Below are 12,422 nucleotides of genomic sequence, written 5' to 3' on the forward strand. Positions count from 1 at the left end.
AACTATTTCGCTAGCAAGTGGGCAAAATATGGAAAGAATACAATAAAGATTTGTAGAAAGTGAGGATTAAATGATTCGACTTCAAGAGAGGGACGATTCAAAGGCAATGTGGCAGATTCAGATTCTGTGTGAAATATGTTACTCATCACTCAGATGTTTCTTTTGGGCTTGTTGCGTGACTTCGTAGGCTCAAGACTTCTTAACTGTAATGTTTTAGCGAAAATGCATGTGTTTGTACTAAGCATATAGCTGGATAAATAAGATTAGGATTAATACTGTGAATTTCCCAAGTGTGGGATCAATAAAGTTTATATTTTATTATACTGCATGTGTTGTGTTAATAAATGTGTTGATATAGTTTTACTGTTGTTAAATGTGGACCCCTATGACTTCAATTAGTGAAGAAAGTTCTTTATTTTTTGGATTTTCTGTTCACAGTGGAGGCATGCAAAAAAAAAGTGTTATTTTTTCACAGTTTCACAATTTCAAGGTTATTAGTGAGTACTTGATATACAGATTTGAATTTTGAAGAATGTGAAGTATTCCTTTAAAAGCAGTTGCTGAATTATGTGTGATAATAAAGACATGCCTGCACAGTTCAAGAAAGTTAGAAATAGATTGTGAGAGTTTCACAGAGTGTTTTAAGGTTAATGTCTGTCACTCGAAGATTGTGACAAAGCAACTAAGAAAAAAACATGACTATACAGTGTGAAGGATACTAACTTTCCTTTGTCCTGTCTGTGCGCAGTCCACTCTCTGCTGAAGTCAGCCTTCAACACGGTGGCCATCGAGAAAGAAAAGATCAAACAGATTCTGTCTGACCAGGAGCAGTCAGACCAGTCAGCCCAGATCAACTCTCTCAGGAAGTCTCTGTCACAGGTAATGAGCCACCTTCAGCCATTACCTATGATCCCTCCTTCTCTCTGCTATGAGTTAATCTGAGACGTTTATCAAACATATTTGGCTACATCACAATCGTAATGCTGAGTATGATGCTGTTTTAACATGTAATTACCCGGAGTGATCGGGACATTACTGAGGAAATTACTTCAGTAATCTGAGCAATGTGTCTTTAAACCCAAACCTATTTTGTAGTTGTCATGTTATAAAATTCGCTCATGATGACGGGCTGACAGAATAAACACACAAGCTACAGTTTATTCCAGTCAGTGAGATCACAATTGAGAGAGATGATGTGCGGAGATGAGAGCACAGGCGAGTGAGTAGTGAAAGTTCAATCATCTTTTCCCATATTAATTGGTGAGAGAGGGAAATGTGCTGTGCAGTTCATTAACTCGGCTCCTTAGGGCTGTCTCTCTACCCCAGTGATTTAATTGGACTGTTCCTCTGCTAACAGTCGACATCATTTCAATGAAATGTTTCTGCTGCTTTATCTCCACTTTGTTCCTAATTGGATGCTTGTGTGACAATGTTGTTGCAGGCTGGAGGTCAGGTTTTTTTTATGGCAAAGCTCTGTGGGAAGTTGATAATCAGGATTCATGGTCATTATAGCTACAGCGGCTGATGTCAACTATTTTAATCTCTGTTTTTTTTTCCACATGTACACATTCACTTAAAGTGGCTATAAGCAATATTTTATATTTAAGAATGGATCATATGACTACTTGCATGTGAAAGGGGTGATGAGTGATGAATCCACAGAGAATTATCACCTGGGCCCAGTTGTTCAGAAGCTGTCTGATTGGATTTAGACTTTCTGGATCAAATCTTGGAAATGGGTTATTCAAAAGGAAAAAACAGATTCTGAAATCGGATTAGATCATGTAATCTAGTCTTGGTTCTGATCTGGATCAAACCTTTGCTATGTGTTCAAAACTATTTAGAAAGATTGAGTAACATTTAATCCAAAAATCAGGATTATCCTGATCCCAGCAGAAGACTAGATTCAGGTGGATTTTAGTAACAAAATGTAAGTTCAGTCAGGAACACTTAAGTCAAAGAAAACTTCATTTCCATTTGCAGTATTATATTTGGCAGTATGGCTCTGTTCTGGGGCCCCTCTACCTTTCCTTGCGCCTACGCAGAATGCCTCTTCCACGCACCTACATGGAAAGCACAGGGCGGAGAGAGCACACCTCTCTGCCCTTCCACGTGCCTGTATGGAAAGCCTAAGTCAGAGAGAGCAAACCTCCCTGCCCTTCCATGCGCCTACATGGAAAGTCTAAGTGTTGATGATGAGATGAAGAAGTAGCTGAGGATCTGGATATGAAGAGGAGTGGGTTTTTGATGAGCTTGTCCTGGGCTCTGGATTAGGTGACTGGAGGTCAATGGGGTGGAGGGCATGACAACTACGCCTAAAATGACAGATGACAGGAGCAGATAGGAGAACAGATTTAATTTTTGGCAGCAGTGACATGAGTGGATGAAGGAGCTCGTGGCAATGTTTGATTGGTGAACAAGGAGAGGGAACACCTATGGTCAGCTGATTGGTGGAAGTGATGGGAGTGGGGTAGAGAGAGAACTGTGAATGGATATAGTATAAATGAAGTCTTCCTGATTGAACTTACGCTGAGCTTCATTTGTCCATATTTTGATATGTAGTCCCATTTAGAGCACTGGTTGTCCAGATTTGGTAATCTTGGAAAAAAAAAACCTATCTATGTCAGGGTGATCCAATCTAATGTTGCTGTGAAAAACTGGTACCAAAATAAGATGAATTATCTGATCCTGGATAGCAAAACATGGGATTTTCAAATCAGGATCATTCTGATCCAGACTAAACTTTTTAAACGACTAGGCCCTGATTCTTCAGCTCCCCTTCGATTATTTAAGATTTACAGCATGTTTCAGCTCATTCTTTTGATTTTTAGCCCTGCAACTTTACTGTTCTGGTTCACACTCACCGCTCTGATCAGCGATCACTTTTGCAGATGCAGCAGGCAGCGGTTTTCAGTGACTTATGTTCATCAGGTGGACAGAAACATGATGTTGCTCCCTGTCCGCTGGATGTGTAAACAGCCAACTGTTTGCTAAGTTCCCCATATCACAGCTTGTTTCTGATACCTCCCAGGTCGCCAAAAGATCCGTTAATCCTGCTGTTTTTCAACAATAGGTTCAGTCAAGTCTATTTTAAGTTAATACTTAAATGCGCATATGCATGTTGAGGGGTTACTCCTCGTCATAATCATTTATCTTGTCCAAATTTACCATAAAGAAATGATAAAATCCCCTGTCCTCATTATTTACAATAATTTTTAAGTTTGACCTTAGCAGTCTTGAGTTAGCGAAGGTGAAGAGGCATCTTCATCCTGGCACCAAGAAAACCATGTGCATGGAATCACAAAGAGGGAAATTCACACTAAAATGACTGTAACTTTTGAAGGTACTCACTTGATATTCATTTGGCTAACCCAGACTTCTGAAGTCTCTTATTAGCTGCAGTGTCATTGTTTTAGCAAGGGATCTCATCTGTGCCAGTGTGGAGAGGAGGAATGGCAGCAACTAATCATATGAGAGTACTAAGATAACCTTGAGGAAGATTAAAACCAATCCTTTTCCCCCACAATGTTATTTTTTTCTACACCCAGTGCATCAAACACTAGATCTTCCCTCCCCTCCTGCCCAACAAAAAACAGAACAACAACACAGCATGTGGAAAATAAACCACACTTTTCATTATTCAGGCCCTGTCCCAAAACGCAGAACTTCGAACCCGACTCAACCGCATCCACTCTGAATCTGTCCTGACTGAACAAGTTGTCAGTGTGAACATCATCTCCACGCCTGATGAGGTAGGTCGCTGTGGTCAGTCTGTCACTGACTGAGCCCATTTCTGACTCTTACACTGATGAAACAACAAAGCTTCCAAGGCTGACCGGGCAGCTTCAGTGTTTGCATCATACATTCATCAGTTGCATCATTGACTCCTGTCCATAGAGATTGATGTTTTTCGCAGTAAACCCTGGCATGTAAGCTCAAAGGATCATTATTCTATGCAGAAGCTGACACCAAGGTTAATGGAAAAAAATGACTAATTAGAAACGGATGGGAGCTTGCCCTCTGGCAAGGATGCACATGCTGCAAAATGAACTCTGTGTCGTCTTCTGATGGTGTTTGTGTTTGTCCAGGTCTGTTTCGGTCCTTAAATGTGTTATCATAGGAAGGAACGGTGAACATCTCTTGTGTTCGCATGTGTTTTTTTCCTGCAGGCTGGAGAACAGATGGGGATCCCTCTGACTCAGCAGGCCTCTAATGAGAGTCGACTCTCCATGTCGGAGTCTGTCTCTGAGTTCTTTGATGCCCAGGAAGTGCTTCTGTCAGCCAGCTCATCGGAGAATGAGGTACAACAGAGGAGAATTGGGTGTTTAAAGGGATGCTTTGCCAATTTTCAGCCAGCTTTGTATCATAACAGTGTGGGTAATATGGGTAAAAAATGTGGTCCTGGTGACCCCTTTTGTCGTGGGGTGTGTTTGAGGGTTTTGGAAGGTGTTTATATGTCTGTCTCTGGAAAGACTTTATCGATGTGATAGTGTCACAACTGTGGAAGATGCGGTCATGAAACTTTATAGGTGTGTAGCTGAGATACACGGTACAGTAATGGTCCCAGAAAATGTCACGGTATCATGGTATTACAGAATTTATATTACATAACATTACAAACGTTTTAATACTATAATTGAAACTTGAAACCAATTTGTTAGTGAAAGTTTGTGTAAAAAGTCTCCCCTTTGAAATTAACTAAAATAAAGGGGAGATTCTCCGTCCAGTTCCTTTTCCTTTTCCAATTCCACATTGGTTATGTCAACGGCATATATACTAATCCTCACTCGAAAAAGCATTGCAGAGCGTGGTTCCTGTGGGCTCTGGCGACACTAAACCCCCAAGTTTAGTGTTTCACTGCAGCCTGTTGTGTTGTGTTCTGAAAATGTCGGCGTAACCCTGTGGACGATAAACGAGGTGTAGACTGATAAAGGAGGAACTACACTGAGTGCTCTACGTAGCAGTGAGTGTCAACAACCCCACCCCCATGAAAGAGTACTATTTGCGGTGGAAACGCTAGGGTCTAGGTACCATGTCTGAAGGTTACTTTTGGTTCCAAAGCTACCATACCGAAGGTGTTTGGTCGAAATGGGGCTTTTGTCAATTTTCAACCAGCTTTGTGTCACAACAGAGTGGGTAGTGTGTGTTAATGAACTGTGGTAAACTTGCCTCCATCTTACCCGTGACAAGGGGTTTCATTTACAAAACAGTGATTAGGATCCATACTAAAAATGTACTCAAGGACAAACCACTACCATCTGCATTGCCACTTCTCCCGTCTCCAAAATGTTAGTAAGCATGGGTCAGAGTTTTTCCCATCAAGTATGTTTTTATAGATCACAACTTGTGGGAAGTGGTGTACGTCACTTTCAGGCCCCGTTTTGTGCATATGCAGTGTTTATGAATGAGATCCCTAATCTTCCTGCCCATTTGCCAGCAAAAATCTGCGTCACCCAGCAAATAATCACTGGTTCTTGGGCTGTTGCCTGAGCTACAGATGGCACTTCCTCATTTTTGTTTGCCTGTCCCCACCACAAACACAAAGGGTATTGAAGCAGATTGGGACTGAGACGCCCCTCTCTCTCAAACTCAGATCAGACGCTAGGCAGTACTGATCAAATTCAGTAATGTGTTTAAGCTTACTGTTAGGCTGTAATAAGAGAATTTTGAACAAGATGTAGGCACTTCTGTTTCCTGCATTGTGAAAAACGAAGAAAATACTGAGATCAAACAGTAAAACAAAGCAGTGTCGATAAAATATGAACCAAGATTCTGTTACTACACTGCCTATTTATTGCCTCAAATGTTTTCAGAAACATATTTTAACTTATTTAACTGTGAAGATTGTTACTGGTGGGCCACCATATTGTTTTTTGGTTAAGCAACTTGCATTACATCACCTACCAACTGGAGCGTTTATTTGTCTGGTGCTGTGCAGTGCAGTCTGATAGTTGTAGGCTCTCTATCGCTGAGCAAAAGCACCTTTTACTCTGCATATTTCTGCTGCATAGACAACCCAGTTTTATGAATATCTTTCCAGCAGTGAAACACTTCTTTAAAAAGGGACGGTTTAGAGGAGCTGGTTGTAGAGCAAGGAAGGGGTTAAACTAGCCCCACTGCTGGGAAGCCAGATAAAACGTCACTGTGATGTGTGGAGCTGGAGTTAGTCAGCAATTAATGAGGGCAGCATGAAAAGCAGAGATAGCGTGTAACGGAAACTCAAACAAAAGTCAGGCACATGGGAGGGCTTCATCCCTCAGTTGTGCTTCAGAATCATAACACTCCCCTTCTGTCTGTTCCTCCTGATTTGTAGCTTCTGGTTTTGTTAAAAAGGCACTTTGTACCATCACCTGAAACGATCACTCCTGCCTTCTCCCCTTTTTAAACTGCTGCGAACATCCAGTTCCAAATATATGTGGTCTCTGAAGAGCCATTAAGCATTGTAGCTCCCCAGGCACGCATTGAGCCACGCTGAAGGATTACTCGCCAATGAAATTCATCAACACCTCCCGTCCTCCAGCTCCAACAGCCTGTCCATTCAGACCTGTGTTACACTGTCGGCTGAACAATCACCAGCAGCAGGCGACTGTAATAGAGGCCATTACAACAAGTTGCAATATGCTCTTCTTTGGTGGCGTTGATGGCCTCATTGTGTTTGCTATATATAAAGTATGAAAATGCTGCAGAGTCTCTTCCTATGATTACTGCAGTGGGACAGATAGCCGACGACTGCTGCAGTTTGTTAGCCACTGGCAAACTGCAGTAACTGTGTGTGTGTGTGTCTGTGTGTCTGTGTGTGTGTGTGTGTGTGTGTGTGTGTGAGGCTTCGTCCGTCTGCTGTTCTGATCAGAGGTTGTGTTGCACTCTACTGCACTGACTCACTCCGCTCTGTACCTGTTCCCCCTCGCAGGGCTCAGATGATGAGTCATACGTCAGTGATGTGAGCGATAACATTTCCGAGGACAACGCCAGTGTGACTGATAACGTCTCCAGACAAAGTAGGTTCAATCCTGCACCATCACGAGCCCAAACATCTTTATGTTCCCTATTAGAAAGAAGGTGGGGGGGTAATAAAGGAGGGTATCCCACTCAACCATGCTTGCATGCATAGACACACAGACAATTCTGGCAAGATCATTTATCAGTGTGGCGGAGGCAGTTGACTTTGCAGAATTGCTCTTGCTGCCAAGGGCTTCTCTGAGACTTTATGAAAGCTGTCTGTGCGAGGAGGGATGGCACCTCCATCTTTGTCACATAGCACACTGCCATATTAAGTATCTAATGATGATGAAAATACTCTGGAAGTTGGGGAAAGAACTGGGATAGTAATATTATTTCAAGGTGATTTTAATATATAGGGATGGCATAGAAAGTAAATTAGGGAGAGTCCTGATACATGTACTCGTGGTGGCCCTTAAAAAATACCACGATATATCTGGGTATTTTTACGATGATGATATTCTTGACGATCCAACTCACATCACTGTCCGCCCGCTTGACTACCATGGGTTCTGGAGCCTTCAGCCTTTTTGTTGAGCTTCACACAGGCTTACATTACGTCAGGAATATGCCAAAATGACCCAATGACACCGTTTCCTGTGTGCACACGGCGAGAGAGGAGAGTGAGAGACGCTGTGCTGCTGCCAGCGGAGCTACTAACTGAGTTAGCTCTGAGTAGCGAGGCTCTAAAAGGGTCTGAAAAGTCCAGAGCTATTCATAAAACAACTGGGGCATCCAGGCCTGACGGCGCCACTGATTCCACACTACTAAAGGCTCTTCCCTTTTTGGAACTAACTCCTCCATAATGGGGCCAGTAGTAATTTGATTTTCAGTTCTGCCTGTTGTTGCTGTGCATAACAGCATGACGTCATCATTACAACAAGTCGGAATATTGCCATTATCACAATATGATTTCTTTTATCTCTAAAAATTAGACCAGTATTGCATGAATGATATGGTGTGGCACACAAATTTATATGTAGACTCACTGTTATCTTAATGCATTCAGTGATGTGAACCCCACGGCAGTAGAGCGATGTGTCCCAGTTAGTTGACAGCAAATCCAATCAAGAAACACCAATCTGCAGTAAAATAATCCAGAGCCAAGAGGCATGACCACATCACACCTATTTCACCCTCCTTATACTGACTCACAGCATGTTTTAGGATTTTAAGATCTCAGTGATGACTCTGAGGCTCTTTGTGTGGCCTGGTCCATCTCTATACTTCTGTCCATTTCATCCCACGTGATCCTGTATGAGGTCTGAGATCCTCTGGCAGAGGTATTTTATCTATTCCAGACGCTGTATTGCACCAGGCTCATAACCAGAAGGGACAGAGCCTTTGCGGGGATTGTCCTGAGGCTTAGGAACGACCTGCTCATGGGAATGAGGCTGCCTGAATCGTAATCAACTTTTAAATCTCTTCTTAAAACATAGCTTTATCTCGGAGCTCAGCCTCATTTTACCTGGATTATCTCTTTATTTCTTTTATCTGATCTTACTCATGTTGGCTTTACCTACTTCATTCTGGTCCAGTTAATGTTTGTTGTTTAATCACTTAATCTGATGATTATTCTCTTAATTAGGTGATTAAAAGTAATTCTGGAGAAGGATTGCTGAAAACAAATATCACAATAATATATTTACTATCCCTCTGACTCCCACTGCCTATCTCTTTATATATCAATGGCCTGTTCCTTGTTCTAAGCACCAGCATGAAAGCCCCTCTTGCGTCCCTCGGTCGAAAGGTCTAGAAGTGGACCAATAAATTGGTTTGGGCAATCAATCTGTGCCAATATAACTAACCTCTGATAGTGGCCGATATCTTGGCGATCTCCACCAGTCATGCGGGGACGTACATCCCTGACCAGAGCTGAAGAAAAGAGGGTGGTGTTGACTAGAGGTAAAAGAAGCTTATATGGATCAAAAAGCTTGGAAAAGAATCATATATATACAAATGCTTTTTTAGGTAATACGATAAGTACTGATAATACACTTACAATGTCATACATGACATCATCTGGAAACATTTTTTTTTTTAAATTACTCTTTTACTTTACTCCCATGTAGGGGTGTGCCATATCATCTGGTTCATGATAATTATTTTTTAATATCATATGAAAAATTAATTTCGTAATAGGCGATATTTTGACCGTCACAGGTTACAGTGTGATGATTAGAGGCGAAATGGCAGAGCATAAAGGTCCAGGTGGAAAAAAAACAACTCCATCATTTAGGATTTTACAAAAAGAGAAAGAAATTGCCTGTTGATTTATATATATAGATCTCAGGGTAAATTTGTATTTGGGACCTGTTTAAATGTGTAATTTGTGGTAGATTTTAATTTTTGTACTATTAATATTGTATACAGAATCTGAATCTCACTCTGAGTTACTGTTGTTGTCACAAACTAAAGAAATGAGAGGTTTGTTTAGTTTTTACTGAATATTTGAAGGCAAACTTTTTTTTTTTACTAATTTGTTATGTCGTCAAGAATATCGTTATCGCAAAAATACCCCGGAAAAAAATCTCCCCTACTCCCATGATAGGTTGCTTTGTCTCATAGTGACCTGTCTGCCTTCAGCTGGCTACTTGAGGCTGGTGCTGCATGTACATTAAAATCATCACAGGGAAATGAAAGTAATTTTCTGTCACTAAAAAACACGGTCTCCTCAAAGCTTAAGGCAAACTGCTAAACACGAGACAACGAGATGCAGCAGTAGATTGATAATGCAGCTGTCCTGTATTTTCGATACAAGTCTGTGAAGTTTCATCACTTTATAATTATGTAATAAATATACAGAATGTCAGTTAGATGGTCATCTGCATGAGAAATAAGGATAAAAGCAAAAAAAAAGGTTATGATCATCATCTCCTTATTGACCCAGAGAGATGTGCTCACTATAAGAGGTTCCCCCTGTGACAGCAGAGACTGTTACAGATGATGTTGTGCCACATGTAGATTGTTAAAGAGTTTGTATTGTTCTTCTTCCCAGTGGCCAACGGAGACTTTGCTGGCAGTGCCTTCCGTAACGGGCGTCGCAGCTGCCTGCCGGCGCCGTGTCCCGACACCAGCAACATCAACCTCTGGAACATCTTGAGAAACAACATCGGCAAGGACTTGTCCAAAGTGTCCATGCCTGTGGAGCTCAACGAGCCCCTCAATACCCTGCAGCGCATGTGTGAAGAGCTGGAGTACAGCGAGCTGCTGGACAAAGCCGCGGAGACCGAGGATCCCTTTGAACGCATGGTAAAGAAGTCGTTAGTAACAAGCACTCTGTCAAATCAAATGTTCATCACGTTAGGCGCAAGAACGCAGCGACCCTTCAGCGCTGTTTGTGAAGCTATTTAATGTTTGCCTTTGTTTAAAATTCCCTCCATGTTTTTGTGTCGATCATACCTGTATTGTTTATATATGAGGTGACATTGCCAGTCAACATGAATAGTCTCACTCAGAAGCATGAATGCGAGGCGGCGGTACGCTCCGACCGCAGCTGTCGACCTTGGATCCTCCTATTTTTATCTGTCTTCTGTCCTTTTGATAGCGCCTGGTGCATGCTAATGTTTGGCTTATTCCTGACAGAGCCTTTTAATGTGAACCGATTAATCCCCTCTTGTTTGCTCTCACTGTGTTGTTCTGACTCTGACAGGTTCTCGTCGCTGCGTTTGCCGTCTCAGGCTACTCATCCACTTACTACAGAGCAGGAAGTAAGCCATTCAACCCGCTCCTCGGAGAGAGTTATGAATGTATTCGGGAAGACAAGGGCTTCTGTTTTTTCTCCGAACAGGTACGTCTGCTTTGTTCGGTGGAGGACATGTTTCATGATATGAAGTGCATTTTAAACAGAAGCATTATCTTGGCTATATCTCCAGATTCTTGATGTCTGAGGTAAACTTCCATGCCTATGACAACTTAGAACAAATAAATGTCTACTTACAGTATACTGCCTTGCACCCTAACGGTTGTGATCAGCTCAACCACAGACTGATGTTTTTCCTTTGTTTTATAGTATTAGAATATTTTGTCAAATTCCCCAAAAAGTATTATAAATATTGATAAATTTGCAGATGAAGCAAAGATTAAAAGGACATCTAGAAAAAAATAAACATGACTTTGTGTTGCAATAACTATGGATCCTCTAGAACTAAACATTGAGTTTTACAGTTTATTCTTGACTTCTCTTGACTAATCGAATAACTGTTTGGTGGATAAAATGTCAGCCGGAGCCCAAGGTGCACATATTTAGATTGCTTGTTTTGTTTGCCTTGTTTTCAATTGACTATCAGGTGGAGAAAAACAAATAAATATTGACATTTCTGGAGCTGGAACCTAAAAAAAAAAATCTGCATTTCTGGTTGAAAAATTACTATTTCTAAATGATCAAAATCAGTCAATCAACTAATTGTTTCAGCTCTACAGCAAAGTCAGAATGTGTGCACTTGTAGTCCATCACGTGTCCTCTGAGTGCAGACTCACAGAGATGTATATGATGTGTAATCTCAACAACAACAGCTGTCAGACTGTTTTCATTTGATCTCCTCTCAAAGGTGAGCCACCACCCTCCCATCTCCGCCTGCCACTGTGAGTCCAAGAACTTCACCTTCTGGCAAGGTGGGGTACTCTCCTAATTAGTGAGGGGGTTTCATCACAGCAGATGAGCCTTCCAGTCTCATTTAGCCTCTTTAATATCCAGCTGCAGTTTTACAGATTAAAAATTGGTTTTCATTTCTTACATTTTTAGAAGAATTGCAAAGATTTGACTGATGAGTACATTGTTGATGTTTGTTTGCTTTTCAGATGTGAGGTGGAAAAACAAGTTCTGGGGGAAATCGATGGAGATTTTACCGATCGGGACCGTGAATCTTATGATTCCCAGGTAACTTTGATCCAGCTGCTTTGTGTAGTGACTAAACCTAACCTGTGATATATATCCCAAATTGGTGCTTAATCCTTTGAAACATGAGCAAATTGGCTTCGGAAGGCAATGAGCAATGAAAGAAGAAATGACCAAAAAAAAATTAGCAAGAAATTAGTAGAAAGAGAAAATTAAAAACAAGAAAATTAGTATAAAAAAGGTTGGTAGTTAAAAACAAACAAACAAGGAAATGACCTTAAAAGAGTGCTTATTATAAATATAGTTTTCCCCTAGTTTTTTCTTTTGTTCCCTAGTTATTTTAATTTCTTTCTTTTTTTCCTGCAATTTGTGGGACATTTCTTACCAATCTGCTCATTGCCTTTTTTCCCATGTTTCTGAAAGAAACTACACCAATTTTGCTCAAGGGTCAAAGGTTTAAATACTTGCGAAAGGCATCTGAAAGCAGCACAAGAATAGTGATGTCGCTCCAGGTTTCAAAGGGTTAATAATACAGCAGTGCCTTTAATTTGATTTGATTTTTATTTGGAATTTGAAAACAAAATGT

At 41.1% G+C, this 12,422-nt stretch overlaps 1 protein-coding gene across 5 annotated transcripts in view; it reads left to right on the top strand.

Moving 5' to 3' along the window:
* Positions 1-12,422, top strand: part of osbpl6 (oxysterol binding protein-like 6) — a 63,667-nt gene that overhangs the window by 44,948 nt on the left and 6,297 nt on the right. For 3 of the 5 annotated variants that reach the window (XM_033617542.2, XM_033617544.2, XM_033617543.2), the window contains 8 exons: positions 749-879; positions 3,645-3,752; positions 4,170-4,301; positions 6,911-6,998; positions 9,998-10,251; positions 10,652-10,789; positions 11,550-11,613; positions 11,800-11,878. In XM_033617542.2, the coding sequence (XP_033473433.1) occupies positions 749-879; positions 3,645-3,752; positions 4,170-4,301; positions 6,911-6,998; positions 9,998-10,251; positions 10,652-10,789; positions 11,550-11,613; positions 11,800-11,878 (994 nt within the window). The remainder of the gene's footprint in view (positions 1-748; positions 880-3,644; positions 3,753-4,169; positions 4,302-6,910; positions 6,999-9,997; positions 10,252-10,651; positions 10,790-11,549; positions 11,614-11,799; positions 11,879-12,422) is intronic. The other 2 variants (XM_078174511.1, XM_078174512.1) reach the window with 1 other exon arrangement.

Source organism: Epinephelus lanceolatus, chromosome 14 (genome assembly GCF_041903045.1).
Source record: "Epinephelus lanceolatus isolate andai-2023 chromosome 14, ASM4190304v1, whole genome shotgun sequence".
Classification (NCBI taxonomy): Eukaryota; Metazoa; Chordata; class Actinopteri; order Perciformes; family Serranidae; genus Epinephelus; species Epinephelus lanceolatus.